This window comes from Balaenoptera borealis, assembly GCF_965194805.1.
Source record: "Balaenoptera borealis genome assembly, chromosome: 5".
Taxonomy (NCBI): Eukaryota; Metazoa; Chordata; class Mammalia; order Artiodactyla; family Balaenopteridae; genus Balaenoptera; species Balaenoptera borealis.
The window spans coordinates 127,676,925-127,700,304 of NC_138862.1; the positions used below are offsets into that span (position 1 = coordinate 127,676,925).

Genomic DNA, 23,380 nt, shown 5'->3' on the forward strand with positions numbered 1-23,380 from the left:
GACAATAATTTCCATTCCCTCCTCCCCCCCAGCCCTGTCAACCACCATTCTGCTTTCTGTCTCTATGAACCTGACTATACTAGGTACGCTGCATAAGTGGAATCATATATGTCCTTTTGTGTCTGGCTTATTTCATTTAGCATAACATTTTCAAGGTTGATTCCTATTGTAGCATGTGTCAGAATTTCATTCCTTTTTAAGGGCTGAAATATATACGTATGTATATAATATATATATAATATTTTGTTTATCCATTCATCTGTCAATGGACACTTGGGTTGTTTCCAACTTTTGGCTATCGTGAATAATGCTGTTATGAACGTGTGTGTACAAATACCTGTCTGAGTCTCTGCTTTTAATTCTTTTGTGTATATACCCAGAAGTGGAATTGCTGGATCATATGGTAATTCCATGTTTAATTTTTTGAGGAGCCACTATTCTCTTTTCCACAGTGGCTGTACCGTTTTACATTCTCACAGCAGTGCATAAGGGTTCCAATTTCTTCACATTCTTGCCAACGCTTGTTCCCATGCAATTTTGTTTTGAATACCCCATGACACAGCTTGGCAGATTAAGGCTGTGGTGGGAGGAAGGCTTAAGGAAAAAAAGAATTCCCAGAAATCTGAGTCTCAGTAAAGCAACAGATGGTTATAGGAAGGGGTCAGAGACTGTTATCCAGAAAGAAAGAGTTCTTTGGCTCTGGGTTTCCCAGCTGGATCCACAAGGCTGGCCAGAAGGTTGGGAGTTCGGAGGGAAAGTGGTTGCCATCTGAACAGACCTGGGATTTACTCAAAGGACCAGCATGGGTTCGGATCAGAAACCAAGACGGTCCCTTTAGTTTAGGACGGGTGGGGCAGGGCTGTCTGCCCAGGAGGCTACAACTGCCCCCAGCTTTCAGCAGGCCGGTCTGTGTAGACGGGAAGACGTACGGGAAGACGTCCCCGCCTCTCAGCAAGGCCTGGGAGCCACTCACTAGGATCCCGGATTTTCCTGACGGATTAAACATGGCATTCCCTCCTTCCCGCTTCAGTAACAGGCCTAAAAATAGCTCGTCCCAGAGGGGCTAGGGAGAGGCTCCGCCCCTCTTTGGGGTGGGGTGGGGCGGCTGTCGCGGGAGCGGGAGGCATCAGAGACCCCGGGCCTCCAGCTGCTGGCGCCAAAGGTCCTCTGTGTCCCGGGTCCCGCAGGTTGGCAGCACTGGGTGGCCGGGAGGCTCTGTCACGCGCCCTCGAGAGCCCGCGCTACTCGGGGCCGAGGAAGCAGCCCAGGCCGGCGCTGCGGCGAGGATTCCGGGAACGGCCTCGGTCCGGGGCGGTGGAGCGAGTCGGGAGGCTGGGCCGGGGCGGCGGAGCGGAGCCGCCAGCTCGCGACCTCTGCCCGCCCCCCAGGCTCCGGGGACCCCCAGGTGAGCCGCGCCGCGTGGGAGAGCTATGCCAGGAATGCAGCCCGGGAGGGGCGCGGCTGGGGAGCGTCGTGCAGTCCGAGTGACCGGAGCCGCGGGCCGCAGGGGGTTCAACAGCAGCGGCTCGGGCGCCCTGCGGGGTCCAGGCGGGGAGCTGCGCCTCGGGACCCGCGGCCTCCCGCCTGGCCGGCTCCGGACCGAGGTACCCGGAGGGGAGCAAGAATGACTGAACCCGCAGGACTGGCCTTAGCTGGGAGGACGGCCTCGGATTTTCAGTTTTTGAAAAAAGTAAAATGATTGGGGGCGGGGGTGGGGTTGCTGCTTTGCGTTCTGTAGGAAAAGGGGGATCTTTTAGCAATGAGATGAGTTATTGAGAAAAACAAACAGATTAGCATCTCTGGTTCCTCCGCCTTGCACTGCGAGGCTGGAGCGTAGCAGGAGGCAGCCACCGTATTTTCCTTTCGAGGTGGCTGCAGATAAAAGGCCGGGGGAACTTGCTGGGTACGGGACAAGGGTCCGGAAGGCGGGTCAGAGGACGGGTCTGGGGGGCCTGGGCAGGGATTACCCAGGCCTGTTCCTTAAGGCCCAGGGCCTGCCTGCCCCTGCACGGTCTCTTGAAATGTGGTATCTAACAGGACTTTGAAGAGAGGCCTGATGAGTGTGAGGTGCTCTGACTGTGGCCTCCTACGCTTCTGTCCACAGACAAGGTGGGTGGTCTCTCTCCTTTGTCACAGCCCCTCACACCTGCCCCTAGAGCTGAGGACTGGCCAGTGAGAACAGCCCCACCTAGAGAAGGCCGGTTCTCCAGTCAAGCGGCTGATAAGCGGTCTTCTGTCTGTCTCTGTCAGCACTGACGCTCTGGAGACCTCTCCCTCACGTGGGAATCTTTTTGGATACCATCCAACTTGATAAAATGGTCGCATGAAGTTACATGCTTCAGGTTGGGCACAGAAACCTGAACTCACTTGTGCGGCATACCTGGGTTCTGCCAGGGAGCTGGAATTTGGTCCAAAGGCTTGTTGTTCAACTGACATTGACAGGAGGAGGGAAGGGGACAACGTGGTGGGCTGTTCTGAAGCTCCCTGTGGGCCCCTTGCAGGGAGGGCCAGTCCTGGTCAACAGGGTTAACCGCTTGCCGTGCCATCTGTCACTAGGCCTCCTACCTCTAGGGAGGATTTTGTGGGGTCTGATGTCCCAGGCTCCGAAGCTGGAGAAACTCTACCAAGAAGCAATGCCCTCTCCATGGGAAAGAAAACACCAGTATGTTCTAAACTGCTATTCTTTTAGGTGTGAAAACTAGTGTTGGTTTTTCACAATTTTGCACCTGGGAAGATAGGTCTTATCAGTATGTAGTCGTCTCTAAAATACTTTGAAGAGACGTCAGTCAAATCCCTACCTCTCATTTTTATTTTTAAGAAAATCCTTTTGTGGCAAAAACTTAAAATGGGCTTTTGACCAAACCAAGGACATCATCTCTTAAAAATATCTCCAAAGTTTCTAGGGAGGAAATGGGAGACCTGGTGTAAGGGAGAGCTGTGAGCCTGGTGGAGTGGATCTCTCTCTTGCTACTTTATGGGTAAGAAAGAGTGGAAAGGGGGACTCCTTTCTTTTGAAAACAGCAGAAACAGAGAACAAAGTAGAACAAGGTCTGTAACGGTAGTGCTTCAGGAGAGCTCCTGGGTCGCTCTTGTCTCTGTTGGGGTCTCTAGTGCTCCCTTGCCTACGGTGTGTGCACGGCCTGTTTGCAAACTGTGCGAGGGTTTCCTTGGCAGCCAGAACAATTAGCACTAATGACACGCCTGAGCTCCTGGGACAGCACCGCTGAAGTTAGCTGGGAGTCAGGGCAGGCTTGTAAATGATTGCCTGGCAGCTGCCTTGGAAGCTTGACTCCTCCAAGTGCTCCTCGTGGCTTGGCAGCATTCTAGAGGAAGCAGAACAGACAGCAAGGTGGCAGCGGTGGTGGTGCAGTCTATCTGTTAATTTATGTTAAAAAAATCCGCCAGAATTTTGTTTAAAAAAATCAGCTCTTTGGTCATTTTTGTGGATGTTCTCTTTGACAGATTATAGGTGGGCAGGTTTCAGAAGAATTGTAACATTTCCAGGAGTTGTTTCACTGTGGAATGGCTGCCTGTGAGGTAGTGAGCATCCCATCACTGGGAGTGTGCAAAGCTAGGTGGTAGACAGGCTTGCTTTCTTGGCTGTGGGATTGCCCCAGGTAGAAACTGTCTCTTCAATAATGAAGTGAGTTTGGAATGCTAGCGTAAATATTCTTTTGGGTCCCACTAATTCGTGACAATGGTCTAGGACTGGGAAGTTCCTGGGACCCATCAAAACATCTAGAGATGGTAACTAGTTCTAGATTTCCTAATGACGGCGAGTCATTTTATTTATTTATTTTTAATTTTTTTTGTTTTAACTGCGCCATGCGGCTTGTGGGATCTTAGTTCCCCAGTCAGGGATTGAACCCGCGCCCCCCTGCAGTGGAAGCACAGAGTCTTAACCACTGGTCTGCCAGGGAAGTCCCACAGTGAGTCATTTTTGCCTTGTGTTTCTATTCCCAGATGTGGGAAAAGAAGTCTGCTGATAATTCAGTCTGCAGAAAGTACGGCGTGCCTGCCCTCTGGGATGTGTGGTTTCCAGGTAACCAGCAGCATTCTCATTTGGCTTTGTCTTCTGCGCATACCAACCAGGACCCAAGCTGTGGAGCTGAGTTGTGTTTGGCTAAATTCTGCCAGGATACAGGGAGACTTTAGGGTCTCCAGCACAGACCCTGTTGTGTTTTGCTGTAAACTCTTTCAGTCCTTGCAGTTTGGTCAAGAAATCTCAGGTGTTGTAATTTACAAAATGGGAAAGGATTTTTGTATTATCATCATCATCATTGGGAGGTAGTTTGGCATAATTCAGAAGTTTTGGAGTCAGAACTTGATTTGGATCTTGGCTTCCTTACTTAGTAACTGAAGGACTTGGGGCAGGTCCCTTAGCTTCTCTGAGCCTCAGTTTCTACATCTATCAGATGAGGCAAATCATAGCTGCATACAAGGTTGTATGATGGCTAGAAATAGAAATATTAAAGGCTGGCACAGTGCCTGGTGCACGGATACTTAATAAATGATAGCTGCTATCATCCTCATCATCTTCAGATTCCCACAGTTCAGGGTATATGCCCAGCAGTGGGATTGCTGGGTCATATGGTAGCTCTATTTTTAGTTTTTTAAGGAACCTCATACTGTTCTCCATAGTGGCTGTATCAATTTACATTCCCACGAACAGTGCAAAAGGGTTCCAAAAGGGAACCCTCCACACCCTTTCTAGCATTTATTGTTTGTAGATTTTTTGATGATGGCCATTCTGACTGGTGTGAGGTGATACCTCATTGTAGTTTTGATTTGCATTTCTCTAATAATTAGTGATGTTGAGCATCTTTTCATGTGCCTCTTGGCCATCTGTATGTCTTCTTTGGTGAAATGTCTATTTGGGTCTTCCACCTATTTTTTAATTGGGTTGTTTGTTTTTTTGATATTGAGCTCCATGAGCTGTTTGTATATTTTGGAGATTAATCCTTTGTCCCTTGCTTCATTTGCAAATATTTTCTACTATTCTGAGGGTTGTCTTTTCATCTTGTTTATGGTTTCCTTTGCTGTTTTAAGTTTAATTAGGTCCCATTATTTTTTAAGTTTTAAGTTTAATTAGGTCCCATTATTTTCATTACTCTAGGAGATGGGTCAAAAAAGATCTTACTGTGTTTTTTGTCAGAGAGTGTATCCCATTGTTCATTGCAGCACTATTTACAATAGCCAGGACATAGAAACAACCTAAATGTCCAACGATAGATGAATGGATGAAGAAGATGTGGTACATATGTACGATTACAATGGAATATTACTCAGCCATAAAAAGGAATGAAATTGGGTCATTTGTAGAGATGTGGATGGACCTAGAGTCTGTCATACAGAGTGAAGTGAGCCAGAAAGAGAAAAACAAATATCGTATATTAACGCATATATATATGGAATCTAGAAAGATGGTACAGATGAACCTATTTGTAGGGCAGGAATAGAGATGTAGACATAGAGAATGGACACGTGGACATGGGGGGGGAAAGAGGAGGGTGGGACGAATTGGGAGATTAGGTTTGACATAAATGCACTAACATGTGTAAAATAGATAGCTAGTGGGAACTTGCTGTATAGCACAGGGAACTCAACTCGGTGCTCTGTGACGACCTAGATGAGTGGAATGGGGGGTGGGAGGGAGGGAGGTCCAAGAGGGAGGGGGATATAGGTATACATATAGCTGATTCACTTCATTGTACAGCAGAAACTATCACAACATTGTAAAGCAATTTTACTCCAATTAAAAAAAAAATTCCCACAGTTCTGCTCACCATTTGATGTCAGAACCCTAGGACTTCTGAGAATTGAACTCTTGGGGTCCTAGTGACAAAAATGGGTGATACTTTTGGGATTTAGTAAAAACTCAGGAACTCAGATCCCTGAGTCAGAATTCTGTATAACTGGGAGTGGGGCTGCCACCTTGGGTATTTACAGACTGTGCTCAGAGTGTAAACATGAGGGTTTATGGGCTGCTCTGGAAGCCAGCTAGCACACTGCTGCCACCTCTTGACAGTCAGTGTGGGACACTCGCTGATGAACCTGCGCCCACCACAAGGGCTCCTGCCCTCTAAGCTTTCATTAGCGGCCTGGAGGATTCGGCTGTGGACACAGATGGTCAACAAATCAAGCATTTTACTAAGTCTAAACGGCGTTTCTCTCCAAGGAGTACAACTTAAGTGCCCCTAAGTCCATTCTTACTCTTTATCCTAATTCTTGTTGGTCCATAGCCTCAGTTCCCCAAGACCCCGAGAATATAGAATCTTGAAGCAGATATTCTAAGATTTTGACAACTCCATTCAGGTCAATAGCAATCTGGGCTGCGGGTAATATGCTAAGGGCTGGAATCCAACAGATGTGAATAAGCCATGGTCTCAGCCCCTGTGGAGCTCACAGCTGGGGATGTGGTGGGACAGGGGTGGGGGCAGAAGAGAGACAGAAATGTCCTGTATGGCCCCTCCTTGGGGCTCCCTGTCCTAGCTCCTTCCCTGGCACTTAATGCTCTGGGGGGTAATTCGGTGTATTTTTCTGACTTTCTGGAGAACAAAATCTGGAGCCAGACCCCGACACTTAACTAGTCGTGTGATTGTGGGAAAGTCATTTGCCCTCTTTGTTCACCTTGAAATTTCTTCATCTGTCCACTGGGTTGTTGTGGGAATCAAATGGGATAATTCATGCAAAGTCTTATAACTGTGTGTGAAGCACACAGTTCCAGAAGTGTTCACTATTTTTATTAACAATGGCAGGGGTAACGTCCCTGGTGGCGCAGTGCATAAACATCTGCCTGCCAATGCAGGGGACATGGGTTTGAGCCCTGGTCTGGGAAGATCCCATATGCCGCGGAGCATCTAAGCCCGTGTGCCACAACTACTGAGCCTGCGCTCTGGAGCCTGCAAGCCACAACTACTGAGCCCATGCGCCACAACTACTGAAGCCCACGCATCTAGAGCCCGTGCTCCACAACAAGAGAAGCCACCGCAATGAGAAGCCTGTGCACCGCAACGAAGAGTAGCCCCCGCTCGCCGCAGCTAGAGAAAGCCTGCATGCAGCAACGAAGACCCAACGCACCCAAAAACAAACAAACAAACAAACAAACAAACAAAAGCAATGGCAGGGATTGCTGCCTGGGTCACCATCCGTCCCAAGGGCCAGTCACGGTGCCTGGCACTTAGTAGGGGCTCAGGAGCCATTTGTTGGTGGGATGGGTGAATGAATGTTGCACAGCCACCCAGCACAGACCAGAGTGTGGTGAGGGCGACCAAAGGAGTGTACGCTCTGTGCTCTGGGAGCCCAGGGGAGAGGCCAGGGATTCTACCTGTGGGCCTGGGAGGTATTTATGGTGGCATTCATGTCTGAGCAAGGCCTTGAGCATGAGTTCACCTGCAAGAGAAGCAGAAGGAAGTGGCGGAGGGCCGTCTATCCCAAGAGGCAGCATGGCATAGTGGCTCAGAGCGCAACTCTGTAACCAGGCTGTGTAGGTTGGATCCTGCTTCCTGCACCTGGGGCAAGCTTCTTCACTTCTTTGTGGCTTAGATAATAATAGTACCTCCTTGAAGGGTTGTTGTGAGGATTACATGAGTTATTCTTTATAAAGCATTTAAAAACAGTGCCTATGAATAAATAGCCCATAGATATGAAAGTATGGACAGCAAGTAAATGGTAGGTGGGAGATGCAGCTAGAAAGGTAGTTTGGAAACAGTTCATAGATGTCTTTGACTATCTTATTTTTTATTGAATTATATTTGACTTACAATATTATATTAGTTTCAGGTATATAATATAGTGCTTCAATATTTTTATGCATTACAGAATGATCACCACAATAAGTCTAGTTACTGTCTGTCACCATACAAAGTTATTACAATATTATTGACTATATTCCTTATGCTGTACATGACATCCCAGTGACTTATTTGATAATTAAAAGTCTGTACCTCTTAATCTCCCTCACCTATTGCACTCATCCCTCTGCCCCCTCCCCTTTGGCACTCACCCGTTTGTTCTCTGTATCTATGAGTCTGTTTCTGTTTTGTTATGTTTGTTCATTTGTTTTGTCTCTTAGATTCCACATGTAAGTGAAATCATACTGTATTTGTCTTTCTCTGATTTATTTCACCTAGCATAATACCCTCCATGTCCATCGATGTTGTCGCAAATGGCAAGATTTCATTCTTTTTTATGGCTGAGTAATTATCTATCTATCTATATCTTCTTTATCCATTCATCTGTTGATGGACACTTAGGTTGCTTCCATATGTTGGCTATTGTAAGTAATGCTGCAACGAACATAGGGCTGCATTTATGTTTTTGAATTAGTGCTTTTGTTTTCTTCAGAAAAATACCCAGAAGTGGAATTTCTGGATTGTATGGTAGTTCTATGTTTAATTTTTTGAGGACCCTCCATACTGTTTTCCATAAAGCTGTACTAATTTACAATCCCACCAACAGTGCATGAGGGCTCACTTTTCTCCACATCCTCCAACACTTGTTATTTCTTGTCTTTTTGATAATAGCCATTCTGACAGGTGTGAGGTGGTATCTCCCTGTGGTTTTGATTTGCATTTCCCTGATGATGAGTGATGTAGAGCATCTTTTCATGTTGTGCCACTCTCTTCTGGCCTGCAAAGTTCTGCTGAAAAGTCAGGCCATAGTTTTAGGGGAGTTCCCTGTACACAACTAGTTGCTTTTCTCTTGCTGCATTTAAGATTCTCTCGTTATCTTGAGTTTTTGCCGTTTTTAATTATAATGTGTCTTGGTATGGAACTCTTTGGGTTCATCTTGTTTGGGACTCTCTGCGCTTCCTGGACCTGGATGTCTGTTTTCTTTTCCAAGTTAGGGAAATTTTCAGCTATTATTTCTCCAGTTAAGTTCTCTTCCCCTTTGTCTCTCTTCTCCTTCTGGGACTCCTATATTGTGAATGTTAGTACACTTGATCTTGTCCAAGAGGTCTCTTAAACGGTCCTCGTTTTTTAAAATTATTTTTTAGTTTTCACCTTGGGTGATTTCCACTACTCTGTCTTCCAGTTCATTGATCCATTCCTCTGTATCATCTAATCTACTGTTGATTCCCTTCTAGTGTGTTTTTAATTTCAGTTATTGTATTCTTCAGATCTGTTTGGTTCTTCTCTATATTTTCTAACTCTTTGTTAAACCTCTTACTGGGTTCATCCATTCTTCTCCTGAGTTTGTGGAGCATCTTTATGATCATGACCTTGAACTCTTTATTGGGTAGATTGCTTATCTCCACTCATTTCTTTTGGAGTTTCGTCTTGTTCCTTCATTTGAAACATAGTTCTCTGTCTCCTCATTTTGTCTAATTCCCTGTGTTTATTTCTATGTATTAGGTAGGTCAGTTTTGTTTCTAGATCTTGGAGAAGTGGCCTTAGGTAGGAAACGTCCTATGGAGCCGAGTACCACACTCCCCTCTGGTCCCCAGAGCTATATGCTCCATGGGTGCCAGCCATGTGGGCTGAGTGGGCCCTTCCGTGTGGCTGGGCTGGCTTCTGTGAGTGTGCTGGTAGGCGTGGCTGGCCCTGCCTCGTGTGGTGGCTGCCAGCCCCCCGGTGATCGGGGTTGAGTCCTGGGGCAGCTGGCTGTGGGGGCCAGCGGGGCCCAGGGCTGGTGCCAGCTCTCCCATATGCAAGCCTTGCTGGCCTTCAAAGCCAGGTGTTCTGGGAACTCATCTTCACAGTGCAGGACCCCCTGGGCTGGGGGGCCCTGAGGTGGGGCTCAGACCCCTCCCTCCTTGGGGAGAACCTCCGCAGTTGTAATTATCCTCTTGTTTGTGGGTCGCTCACCGAGGGGTGTGGGTCTTGACTAATTTGCGTCCCCACTCCCTTTACCCATCTGTGGTTCCTTCTTTATATCTTTAGTTGGGGAAAACCTTTTCTGCTAGTCTCCAGGTCATTCTTATAGATAGCCAGTCTGTAAATAGTTGTAATTTTAGCGTGTCTGTGGGAGGAGGTGAGCTGGGGTCTTCCTACTTCACCATGTTGGCCATACTTGCTTGAATATCTACTTAGTGAATTTGGAATTAGCCCACGAGGAACACAGAACATCACTTCCCATATGGCTGAAGCTCAGTGGTGCTGCCCCTTGTAAACAGGGCACGCACTTCCCATTTTGCCACAGTCCTTAATGCTCCCTATCCCAACACTCCCTGCTGCAGTGGTTCTGAAGCCGTTAGTCTGCAGATCTGCATTTCTAACGAGTGTCCAGTTGACGCTGATGCTGCTGGTCAGTGACTACACTTTGAGAACCACTGCGCACGTGTATCTCAGACACTCAGATCGGGAATCAGCTGCCACTTATCATCAAGCTTGTATTTGGTTTCTCTTACACCTGGCATGTTTCCTACATTTAATAGTACCTTCCTGGTCCTGGTGGAATTTAGATTTGCAATTTCTGGTATAATCAGTATTGGAAGGCTAAGTCTGAAGGTCCCAAGAGACAGGCCTGTGAGAAGGAGATTTGGGAGTGGCTGAGGCTCAGCCTGTAGCAGGCCTGTGGTAGCTGAAGCTATGGGTACGTGTGAGCTCATCCCCAGGGAGAGTGTGCAGGGAGAGATGGGTGATGGGTGAACAGCAGACTGTCACAGGGGCACTGGCACACCCTGCCTTAAAGGAAGGGTGCAAGGATAGTAGGCTCTTCCTTGTTCAAGGAAGAGGCTGGAAGGGACATTCGAAGAGGTGGGAGGAGAGCTGAGAGAGTGGCTGGTGGAACATTCTTGGCCCTATTATGAGAGAGGGGACTGTGGGCAAACATCTGAGGCCAAAGCTTAAATGTTAAATAGTTAAACAGCGAGTTCTCAGGTGAGCTCCTGGTCTGTGGGAGATCAGGAAGCAGGTGTCCTGTTACCCTGGCCCACAGCACACCTGGTAACATGCTGGTGCTCCAAAGCACAGCTTGTTGTGGCAATTGTCTCTGAGGCTCCGGTGACACAGAGCTTGCAGCTGAGCATGGTGAGTGTCATGTCACCTGCCTCCTTTTTTAAAAATAATGTGACATATTAAGAGGAATGAGCTGGTCTTCTCCTCATGGCCGTGGTGGGGATGCTCGTGCTGGATGGTTTTGTTTCTGGAGTATGTGTTGGGGAGGAGTATCTGGGAAAGGGAAACATTGGAGCTGAAACGGAAAAGGTGGGTCCGTGGCATCCTGTGGCAGCTTCAAGACCAGGCTAAGGGGTTTGCACTTGGTACTGGGGCAGCAAGGAGCCATGCTAAGCTGCTGAGGAGGGGGCTGGGGGACAGGTGTGTGACTAATGCATCTCGGTGGCCCCAGTGCCTGGCACCGGGCCTGGCCAAGCTAGGCATGTTCTAAAGGAGCGGGGGAGGGGGTGAGTGAATGAATGAATGAGTTCGATGGGTAAGGTTTGTTGATCTGATCCAAGCAAAGTTTTAGGACAAATAGCCTCAAGAATCGATGTTGGATGGTTCAAAGTCCACAAGCTTTGGAGCCAGATGCACCTCCAGCTGTACTTCAACTCTGGCCTCCCTACCTGGGGAAGACACTTAACCTTTCCAGACATCAGTTTCCTTGTTTGTAAAGTGAGGATAGTTTTACCTGTTGGTAGGTTTGCATTTAGAGTGTGTGTCTGGCTTGGAGGCTGGCACTCGCCGCACTGCGGCCGGTTTTCTTACCGAGCGCCCTCCCCTTGCCTCTCCTCCAGTCCCCAGGGCACCCCAGGGCAGGTGGGGGCAGGCTTGTCACCTCCCACTGCTGCCTTTCCCAGATGAAGACAGGCTCAGGGCGCTCAGGGGCCTTTCCTGGAGGCCTTCCCCTCTTTGCAAACCGAGCCTGACTGTTTCTTCAAGGCCTTTCAGCTTCCTGAGGTCAATGACCTTTTTCTTCTCTGACTTTCTACTGTACTTGAAAGTGTAAATCACATGATCTAGAAAGAACTTGATTGAATAAGGTCACATGTATTTCCTGTTCAGTCAGATTCTAAGTTCTTTAAGGGCAGAAATTGTATATTTTTCTTTAAGAAATTATAAAAGTAATAGGTGATGACGCAAAGAACTGAATAGTATAGAGAGGTGGTGAGTGGAAAATAAAAGTCCTCTAATCTCCGTCCCTACTTCCCAGATATAACCATTGCTAACAGCTTGTTTATTATTCTAGAAATTGTCTATGCTTATTAAAAAATATAGATAATGAACCATATTTAGGGATAATAAATCAGTATACTTAATTATGATTATATATGAATAACAAATATGAATCATTCATATATGTGTATGTGTTATATATATATCATTATCATCATTGGTCTATGTAAGACCTATCTGTCTGTCTATCTATCCATCTCCTACCCATGCACCATCTGTCTATTTTATTTATTTATCCCCATTTCACATTCCCATTTCCCTCCTGCCTCATAGGCAACATTCTAATGTGAGATATATATATTTCTGCATATGTGTATATATAATACATATACACATACATATGTGAGATATACATATCTCCTTCATTTTTGCTAATTATTATTAAATGTCATGTTAATATATTATTTAAACAGAAATGGATATATATGTATATGTATATATATAGTCATTATTCCATATCAATCAGTACATAAAAAACTGCCTTATTCTTATCAATAGCTGCATAGTATTTCATCGTATACAGATACCATTCATATCCCCACTGTACTTTGTACTTTGCTTTCTTGTACTTTTCTTGTAACTTGCTATTACAAATAATACTACAATGACAATTTTTGCACAAGCACCTTTGCACACTTGTATGAGTTTATCTGTAGAACAGATTGTAATTCTTAGTACTGGAATGTTCATTTTAAATTCCGGTTGCTGTTGTCAAGTTACTCCCCAAAGAGAACAATTTCTTTGTCTAACAAGAGAGTGGTGAGTAGAATCTGAGTCATTTAACAACAAACTGGAGCTGTTTTCTAAACCATGAGGTTTGAAACAGACCATCGTGGACTGAGCACAATCTCTGTACAGAGACACGGCTGCTCTCTTGAGCGCCACCCCGTGGCAGGGGCGGACATCATTTCGCTCACATCCCACTAGAGAGAACACAGTCATACTGATGACACCTTACAGCTGGGGAAACTGGGAACTGTAGCGCACCCCTCCATTAAGTGTTGCAATTACAGAAGGAGAGCCACTTAATGTCCACCACTCTGCCTCCCGTGGCAAGTTATTAGACTTCATCCTGAGGTCAGTGTAGGGTTGCAGAAAGATCTGCTTGTACATTGGACAGCTCCCTCCTGACCAAGCCCTGTGGCAGGCACTCTTACAGTGGACTTGGGCGTGGCGGGGGGTTCACTGAGGACCTGCTATGTGCCAGGTACTGGCCTGGGTGTTTCGCCGCCTCATTCGTAACCGCAAGCCTGAAGAGGAGGCCCCGTGATCCCCAATACACACGGAGGCTTAAAGATGTAAAGGATCTTGCTCAAGGCTGAGGATCTGAATCCACGTTTGTGTGTTATAAAGCCCACACCCTTGCTCTGGCTGTGTCAGTGCACACCATGCACACTACAGGCTCCTGCTGGCCAGCGCGGTACCTGGGGCCACACGCACCAGGCCTAACTTCAACCCTCTTCTCATTTTCCAGGCCCTCTCTCAGCTCCTGTGCCTGCTGCCGTGGTCTTGGTGGCACCCTTCCCCGGTGGTCAGCCCAGGGCTCCCCCCGTCCATGCAGTCCCACGCTACCACCGCCCAGGGCCTCAGCGACCCCCTCTTCGCGGCCTACACTCTCCCCGCCTTCAAGTTCCAGCCTCGCCGTGAGAGGATGGACTGGAGGCGCATTAGCGCCCTGGACGTGGACCGCGTGGCACGGGAGCTGGACGTGGCCACCCTGCAGGAGACCATCGTCAGCGTCACCTTCTGCAACCTGGACCGGGAGGTGTGCGGCCGCTGCGGGCAGCCCGTGGACCCGGCGCTGCTCAAGGTGCTGCGGCTGGCACAGCTCAGCATCGAGTACCTGCTGCACTGCCAGGACTGCCTGAGCGCCAGCGTGGCCCAGCTGGAGGCGCGGCTGCAGGCCAGCCTGGGCCAGCAGGAGCGCGGCCAGCAGGAGCTGGGCCGCCAGGCCGACGAGCTCAGGGGCGTGCGGGAGGAGAGCCGCCGGCGGCGCAAGATGATCAGCGCCCTGCAGCAGCTGCTCCTGCAGACGGGCGCCCACAGCTACCGTGCGGTGAGCATCCTGCGGGCGGGGCCGCCGGGAGGGCTGTGGGCCCGGCCACCGGCCCCCCCGGCGGCACTACTGCCTGGCCCCTGAGGCTGCTGTGGCCATTCTCACTGGGGCTGGGAGCAGATTTCAGAGATGCCGCTGGTGGCCAGAGGGCCCCAGGGTGTCTCATCGAGTCTATGGGGTGTGTGTGTGTGTGTGTGTATGGAGACTGTACATGTGTCGCAGGTGTGTGTATGAGTTCATGTCTCATGTGTGCATGTGTGAATGTATGCAGGGTGTGTGTGTGTGTGTTTACGGATGGTGTCTAAGATGTGTTTGTGATTGGAGGGTACATCTGTGAGTGGTATGTGTAGGTATGTATGTAGAGTGTGTGGTGTGTAACGTGCTCGCATGTGAAGTGTGCATGTAAAGATATATTTATGGTGTGTGTGTGTGAATGAAGGGTTGTATGTGTGTAAGGGTGTGTGTATTCATGGAAAGCGTGAGTGTGTATATATGAAGGCTGTGTGTGTGTGTGTGTGTGTGTGTGTGTGTGTGTGTAGAGTGATGTGTAAAGGTGTGTGTAAGAGGTGTGTGACAGGGGACTGGTAGAGCCAGGCCCGTTCTGGAAAAGTGACTCTATCAGTCAGCCAAGTGACAGATCATTCCCCAGAGTGGCATTTGAGCATTTGCGTTTCTTTCTATGGAAAGAGTGGATCGGGGACAGTTGCCCTTTAGTAGCTTGTCAGGTGGCCCGGCCCTCTGCCAGGCTCTGAGGATGAAGACGCAAATCATGCTGGTTCAGGTTTAACAGAAATTCATAGTTTGGGGGTGGGGGGACAGAAGGAGTCATTAGGACATGATGTTAGTGGATTGAATGGTAATTGACATAATTAATACAATGTTAATTATGATAAAAGGGTCAGAACCTTTCCAGTAGTAAATGGCAAAACAGCAGTCTAATCTGGCTTAGGCCAATAAGGAATTTATTGGTTAATTTAACTGAAAAATCCAGGGTTATGGTGGGACTTAGGTGATGGCACCAGAATCTAGTTTCTCTCTCTGCAGCTCTTGGCAGTTCTTTGTCAGTGTGGATTCCATTCTCAGAAAGACCCTGTCCGTGTGGCAGCAAGTTGGGCCACTGCAATGCCAGCATCTCATTTTCCCAGGTTCAAAGCTGGCATGGTAGAGGGACTAGTCTGGTGCCTGGTTTGTGAGTGTGTTTCTTGGGGTGGAAAAGGGGAAGCAGGGAAGGGTGGGATGAGGGGACGGGCTTATAATTTGGAATAAGATGCCTTGTAACATATTCCCTGCCCCCCAGCTGACATTCCTTCAAACAACTAGAAATTCATGTGTCACTTTAGAACTCAGGAGTAGGCAAAGTCCATCAACCCAGGCTGTATCCATCTGGATCAGGTTTGGCTGTGGGTGACAGGAAACCTCAAATTATAATTGTTTAAACCAGATAGAAGTTTATTTCTCTCTCTCATGAACAAAGTTTAGAGGTAAACAATCCAGGGGTGGCATGTAATCGTGGACCCAGTTCTGGATGTGTTTCTCTCCAGCCTCATTGTGTGACTTCTGCCTCCTGGTCCAAGATGGCTGCCTGAGTTCCACCTCTCAGGTGCACATTCCATTCAGCAGGAGGAGGGAGGGTGAGGAATATCATGGCTCTTTCTTTAATGACAACTCCCAGAAGTGGTTGCATATACCACTTCTGTTTACATGCCATTGGCCAGAATTTAGTCACATGGCCACACCTGGTTGTAAGGGAGGAGGTGACATACATTCTCATTAGCCTCACGGTCAGCTAAAAATCAAGGTTTCTATTGCTAAGGTAAAAGGGAAAACTGGTACTGGGGGACGATTGGCAATTTATGTCACATTTGCATTTGTGTAAAGACAGCAAATAATCTGCCCTCTTACTCTGATTGACTAGCAATGGCAGCCTGCAAAGCTGTGTTGGAAGAATTTTGAAGTTTTAGAGTGAAAAAATGATCTGCTAGATTGGCATTGTCTGAAACGCTTGAGGAGAGTGAAGTGGAATTTCAGATGCTATGTTTACTACCCTTTGCTCCAGTGGTTCTCAACTCTGGGTGAGACTTGGACATAGGTGTTTTTTTTTTTTTAATTTATTTATTTATTTATTTTTGGCTGTGTTGGGTCGTTTCTGTGCGAGGGCTTTCTCTAGTTGTGGCAAGCGGGGGCCACTCTTCATTGCGGTGCGCAGGCCTCTCACCGTCGCGGCCTCTTTTGTTGTGGAGCACAGGCTCCAGACGCGCAGGCTCAGCAATTGTGGCTCACGGGCCCAGTTGCTCCGCGGCATGTGGGATCTTCCCAGACCAGGGCTCAAACCCGTGTGCCCTGCATTGGCAGGCAGATTCTCAACCACTGTGCCACCAGGGAAGCCCCATAGGTGTTTTTTGAAAAAAAACTTTTTATTGTGGAAAATTTCAAACATATATGAAAGTAGAGAGAATAATAAAATGAACCTTCATCTGCACACTCTCCAGCCCAATAGTTATCAACTCATGGCCAATGTTGTCGCATTTGTTCCTCTACCCAATTTCCCCACCCTTGTATTATTTTGAAGTGTATCAGTCATATGAGTTTATCTGTAAATATTTCACTATGTAGCTCTAAAAGGCAAGAACTCCCATCCCACTTTTAAACATAAACATAATACCATCATCATGCCCTGAAAAACCAACAAAAATTCCTTAGTATCATCTAAGGATGATACTAATCATTGTTCCTAGCTCCCCACGGCACTGGGAGTGTTTTAAAATTCAGAAAAAGAAAAAATATATATATATATATTGGGGGGGGGATAAAATATATAGTATATATATTTTGGGTTCAGTCACTGCCTTACTCAGTAAATCAAACTCTTTCATTTGTGAAGCAGCCCAGGAGTCCCAAGGAATGAGAGTTTTGATAGAGGGAGAATCCCTGGCTGACTCAGGTGAGCTAATCCTGCACTTCCCACTACTTCCCTCTGTGTAGTGCCACCTGTGTGACAAGACCTTCATGAATGCCACCTTTCTCCGGGGCCACATCCAGCGCAGACATACGGGCGTGGTGGAAGGTGGTAAGTCCAGGTGGCCCTCCTGGGACTGTGCAAGGGCCTGGGCTTGTGTTCAGCGGGTGAGGGGCATGTGCACCACCAAAGCTGCCCTCAGAACCTCACCATCCAGTTGAGGATGGGGGGATCCCACGTGGGGCGGGGAGGGTTTCTGACCACGTGTTTAGAGAAAAAGGGCTGGGAGTCAGACAGGTAGGTTCTAGTCTTAGCTTTGTCCCCTTCTGTTATGTGACCATGGTCAGTGTTTCCTCCTCTGTGTCCTTCACTGCGAATGGGGCAGTCAGACAGAGTGACTTTGAAGGGCCCTTACCTCCCAGCCTTCTGGAATTTGCTGTTCTCTGGTGCTGACTATGAATAAGCTTAACTGGGCTTAATGAGCAGTCAGACCAATTCTTTGACTCTTTTAATGTCATGAGCTTATTATGACTTAATCACTGTAATTTTACTGTTTCAAATTCTAAAACGAGTAGCAAGGCTGTATGTTTTTCCCATTAAGAGGTTTGCATACTTTATATCTGTTTTTTGAGGTTCAATAAGAAATAGCTGTTAAAACGTAAAATAAATATAGATATGAAAATATAATGTGATAAAATGTAATATAAATTAAATATAAAAATCCCATTGAATAAAATATTTTTCCCTTTATTTTAATTTCTTTTTCAAAGAACAGAGTTTTAAAACAGCACAATTCACCTAGTTACTATGCATTTATTATATATCTAATTCTTCTTGATTCTGCATTGGAGGCTGCTAAAGAAAAACAGATTTTCCACTTGTTAAATATTTTTTTCTGATAAAGATATATATCTTTGAAGAGATATTTGTACACATATTCATAGCAGCATTATTCATAGTAGCTAAGATGTAGAAGAACCCAAATGTCCATTGACAGATGAATGGATAAGCAAAGTGTGGTATATAGATACAAAGAAATACTATTCAGCCTTAAAAAGAAAAGTAATTCTGCAATATGCTACAACAGGGTATTATGCTAAGTGAACTAAGCCAGTCACAGAAGGACACATACTATATGATTTTACTTAAATGAGGTACCTAGAATAGTCAAATTCATAGAAACAGAAAGTAGAATGGTGGTTGCCAGGGGCTAGAGGAAGGGGAATGGGGCGTTAGTGTTTAGTGAGTATAGAGTTTCTGTTTTACAAGATGAAAAGCATTCTGAAGATGGATGGTGGTGATGGTTGCACAACATTATGAATGTTTGTAATACCACCGAACTATACATTTAAGAATGGCTAAGGCGGTAAATTTTGTGTTATGTATATTTTATCACAGTAAAGAAATTGGAAAAAATATGCCTTTGATATAGAAAATTTAAATACAGAAAGGTAGAAAAGAGAAAATAAAAACTGTGGACAATATCACCTGCAGTTAATATGTTGGTATGTTCGCAGTCATTATTTTTCTTTATACAAATACAGTCATATAGGATGCAGTTTTGACACTGCTTATTTTCAATTAAGAATATATCACATTTTCCAAAGTCAGTAAATCATCTTTGAAAACATGATTTTTAATGGCTGGATAGTACTTCATCATGTGGTGATCATAGTATATTTCACAATTGAATTATTTCTCAATTTATGTGGGCTACTAAAAAATTTTCCTATTATAAATCACATGATGATAACATTCTTGTACATAAATCTTTGTGCATATTCCTTGTTATTTCCTTAATGTAAAGTGCTGTAGGGAGAGGAAAAATATGTTCTTAAGGCAACTTTTGCTACATTAATGTTCATTAATTTATTGTCAGGCAGGCTGGCTTCTCAGATAACCCAGCCCTCCCATTCCAGACTCACCTCAGATCACTTAATTAACCCAAATTAATTTACACTGCATCTAAAAGTTGCTTGTTTCTAAAAAGTCCCATCTGAGAAAAGCCATATATTTCTTTTCAAAGAAAAGCTTAAAGTTTCAATAACAGTACCATCTAATAGTCTCTAAATGTACTTTAAAAAGTAACAAATGTTCAAGTACAATTGGTGTCTTTTTCATTAACCCTTAATTCTTAGTTTATCAGTATGTGATTTAGTTAGAATATTCTTCTGTAATTCAAGATTTCTTCATAATGCATGCTGCCTTTTTTTCATTGGAAATTTAAAACCACACATTTAAACTACACTATATTCCTGAAAAGAGTGAACTTAAAACTACAATTATTATCACTCTTTTAAATTCCCCTCTGATTGCTGTCAGGATATGTAGATACGTTCTTTGTATTAATAATCAGTGTGTACACACTATTTGGTACTCTGCTTCTGTTACTCTGCTGATTTTGCATTCACATTGCCATGTGTTAGTACTGTCAAAATAGTTATTTTAAATGACAATAGTTCACATGGATTGAGCTGTCCTGCCAGGCACTACGCTAAGCCCTTTGCATTATCACATTTCATCCTCACAATAACTCTGGGTTAGGTGCTATTACTATGTCCATTTTCCAGTTTGGAGAAACAGAGGGTCAGGGAGGTTCTGTCATTTGCCCAAAGTCAGTGTACAATGTAAGTGGCAAAGCTGTACTCAGACTGAGGTGTGACGGTATACATTCCACGGACTTTGACTTACGCTGTCACCCTCTCTTTGAGTGGACCCCACAGGAAAGCAGAAGAAGCAGGAGCAGCCAGTGGAGGAGGTGTTGGAAGAGCTGTGGGCCAAGCTGAAGTGGACCCAAGGGGAGCTGGAAGCGCAGAGGGCGGCGGAGAGGCAGCGGCAGCTTCAGGTGGGCGTGGAGAGGAAACGGCAGGGGGCTTGGTCACGGACTAGCTGAGAGACCCATGATGCACTCGCATCCCACAGGGCCAAAATTCTGGCTCTTTCATAGAGCGGGAGTCAGAGCTAGGATGGCGTCTTCCTGGATGTGCTAAATGATTTTAGGTAGTTTGGCAAGGAAAATTCAATTACTTGGTCAGACCTGTATGGCCAAAAGAGAGCTGCAGCTTCTTGCATTAGCACCCTCTGAGAGCATTTGAACCTGAATTTTCACTTCTTACAATATACTGTTAGCTTTTTGAGGACAAAGACTGGATAAGCTCCCAAAGGCAGCCCAGAGGAGGTACTCAGTAAATATTTGTAGAACGAACATGCATAAACTTGCCTCACTCCTTCCGGCATTTATTCATTCATCACTCCTTCCCTCAGCATGCATTTACTGAGCACCAACTATGCCAGGCATTGTGAGGAATATAAAGAGAGAAAAGACATGATCCCCATCCTCAAGGGCCTTTACGGTTCAGATAAGACTAATCCCACTCCCGGTCCCAATGGTGGGGACTGTGGGATGAATGTTCTTTGGGTCTCCATAGTGGCTTGCACAAACAAGGAGCCTTAGCAGTTTCTCGGTAAATATTTGTCATAATGTGGAATTAATGATTCTCTTATTCTTGCTTTTCTTTGTAGGAAGCAGAGGTCACTCGCCAGAGGGAAGCAGAAGCTAAGAAAGAATTTGATGAATGGAAAGAAAAAGAGCAGGCCAAGCTCTACGGGGAAATAGACAAGCTCAAAAAATTATTTTGGGATGAATTTAAAAGTGTTGCCAACCAGAACTCTACGCTAGAAGAGGTACCCAACCTAAAAGGCTTCTCAGAGTTCTTTAGTTGAAAACCTGCTTATTTGTTCTCAAAATTCATTTCTTTGTGTGTACTAGTTCTCTGTCATCTGCCATTGGGGGTGGGTAATACACTGTGAGGCCAGATACTAGAGGCCAGTGCCCAGGATTGAATCCCTGCTCCATCACATACCGGCTGTGTGATCTTAGGCGAGTTACCTAACTTTCCTGTGCCTCAGTTTCTTTTCTGTAGGATAGGTTTCTGAAAGGGTTAAATTAACACATAGACAGCACTTAACATTATCTGGCATATAGCAAGAGCTCCTGAGATATTATCCTTATTTTCGCAAAGGGCTTTCATCACTGCACAAGAAATGAGGCAAAATGTAAATGAATGCATTTTTCTTCTAACAAGTACTTGCTGAGCCCTGGCTACAGGCCAGGCTCTCTGCTGGGGTCTGTGGAGGTCACGCATAATAGCTAACATTTACTGAAACTTTTCTAGCCCCTGTGCAGAGTACTTTATATACACTAACTTTTAATCCTCATAACAACCAAACAACTATAACATTCTAAAGGTAGGTGTGTCATTAGTTTATTAATTTCTTTATGAAAGTTCTTTTTTTAGGGAATTCCCTGGCAGTCCAGTGATTAGGGCTCCGCGCTTTCACCGCAGGGATCCCTGGTCAGGGAATGAAGATCCCACGTGCTGCACAGTGTGGCCAAAAAGTAAAAAAAAAATAATAATAAAGTTCTTTTTTTTTTTTTTTTAAAAAAGCTATTATCATTCCTCCTTTACAGACGAAGACACTGAGGTCACATAACTTGCCTAAGGTCACACAGCTGTTAAGAGGTAGAGCTGGGATTTGAACCCAGCTCCTTAAACTTCAAAGCCCCTGCTCTTCTACTGGATATATTATTAAGTTTATTCAAGAAAACCTTATTAAAGTTATCCGTGGACTGTATCTTCCCATATAAACCTGTATAACTAAAACTGTATCAGGGACAATGTTTGAGGAGAAGTATTTTCAGGATGTATTTAGCTCTTGTTGGTCCTCTGCACATCAAGGAGAATCTTTTCTTGATTTGAAAATGAATTGTGTAATAGTGTTTCTCATGATCATTGCGTGTTTTGCCTAAAGAAACACCTAGACAACTTTTCTGGAAGGGGATTGTTGTAGGATATGCGTGGAGCCTTGGTGGTCTCAATCTGAGACGGAAAGCCGAGGATGGAGGGCGGTGGGAGTGCAGTGAGAGCTCTGCGTGTGTGTGTGTGTGTGTGTGTGTGTGTGTGTGTGTGTGTGTGTGTGTGTGTATCGATAGCGACCCAGGTCCTCCCACTCCTAAATGTTCCCCCAGGGTGGACAGGGATGATCTGTGGAGGACGAGATGCTGCTCCGCCATGTGGACGCCACACTCCTAACCCCCAGCTCCACACCCATCCTCTCTGAGCTCATCTGAACCTCCCTGACTCCCATGCTTCCCCTGACATGGTGCTCCCTGACTAGACACGTTAGATACCTAGGTATTGATTTGAATTTGGAGTTGTTGTTCATAAACCGTGTCTTCAAAAATCAAAAGGTTACTTTTGGTTAGGGAATTCTGGGTTGTGGTAAATGAGGATGTAACTCTTACTACCATCCATGGTTTCCTTTTAACTTGGATCACACTGTCCTAAACTGGAACATCCATTTTTTTTTTTTTTTTTTGCCTTTCCCCTATAGGATGGCTTCTGTTGTATTTTTGTGTTTGTGTGTCTCCCCCCCCCCCATCTCCTCTCACCTGACATTTTATTATTTCACTTTTATTAAAGTATAGGAACCAAACTGGATACAAAATTCTCAGTGTAGTTGGATAATTATCTTGTTGATTTATTTTTTAAAAATTCTGGGGGATGGGGAAACAGATAAGATTCCATTTAGAGTGATTGTGAAAAACACTGTAAGTCCACTTTACCCCAGTTGAAAGGAAAACACCATGAAGGTTTGTGATGCCAAGAAAGCCAGCTCTCTGGTGTGTCATAAGCAGCAGTGTGAAGACAGAAGTGATACATTAGGGGCCGAAAATTGTGCATACATCTGATAAAGCATTTGACTCTACAAAAATATTCAAGGGGTTTAGAAATGGTTAACACTTGGACCCAATATTGCTTTAGCAGGAATTGAGAAGAGTTAAAGATTAGCAAGAGTGAGAAGTTAAACTCAGGGACTTAACTGTTCTCTAAAGCTTTAATAGGGCTTATGTGTTTGATATAGTAATAGAGATGGAGATAATTGCTTTTGTCACTGCAGTAGTGATATATTTAAAAATATAACCATAGGGGGGTGGAAGGGCACCTTGTCTTTGATCCACTTTTCCATGCCTTTTCCTTCACACCATACACTATTAGCTTGGGAAGCACTAGGCGTTGGTGACATGACTCCAAGCTGTGAAAAGCCAGGCCTTCTTGGTGACAGCCAGGATTTTTCTTTGTGGGAAGAGGGGCAGGAGTCCTCAAGGAGTGGTCTGGAGTGCCTGAGACCCTCCTCCAGGCTCAGATAGTCTGATTCTCTTCAGCCTATTCGAGACTGAGGAAGAAA

General features: G+C 45.6%; 1 protein-coding gene across 12 annotated transcripts in view; it reads left to right on the forward strand.

The window, feature by feature from the left end:
- The first annotated feature begins 1,081 nt into the window (after positions 1-1,081).
- DZIP1L (DAZ interacting zinc finger protein 1 like) overlaps positions 1,082-23,380 on the forward strand; it is a 46,648-nt gene continuing 24,349 nt past the window's right edge. For 3 of the 12 annotated variants that reach the window (XM_082393433.1, XM_082393429.1, XM_082393434.1), the window contains exons 1-5: positions 3,964-4,042; positions 13,594-14,175; positions 17,158-17,242; positions 19,855-19,976; positions 20,654-20,815. In XM_082393433.1, the coding sequence (XP_082249559.1) occupies positions 4,028-4,042; positions 13,594-14,175; positions 17,158-17,242; positions 19,855-19,976; positions 20,654-20,815 (966 nt within the window). In that variant the 5' untranslated portion in view covers positions 3,964-4,027. Of the gene's footprint in view, positions 1,406-1,447; positions 1,691-2,037; positions 2,110-3,963; positions 4,043-13,593; positions 14,176-17,157; positions 17,243-19,854; positions 19,977-20,653; positions 20,816-23,380 lie in introns of those variants that run through there. The other 9 variants (XM_082393436.1, XM_082393437.1, XM_082393439.1 and 6 more) reach the window with 9 other exon arrangements.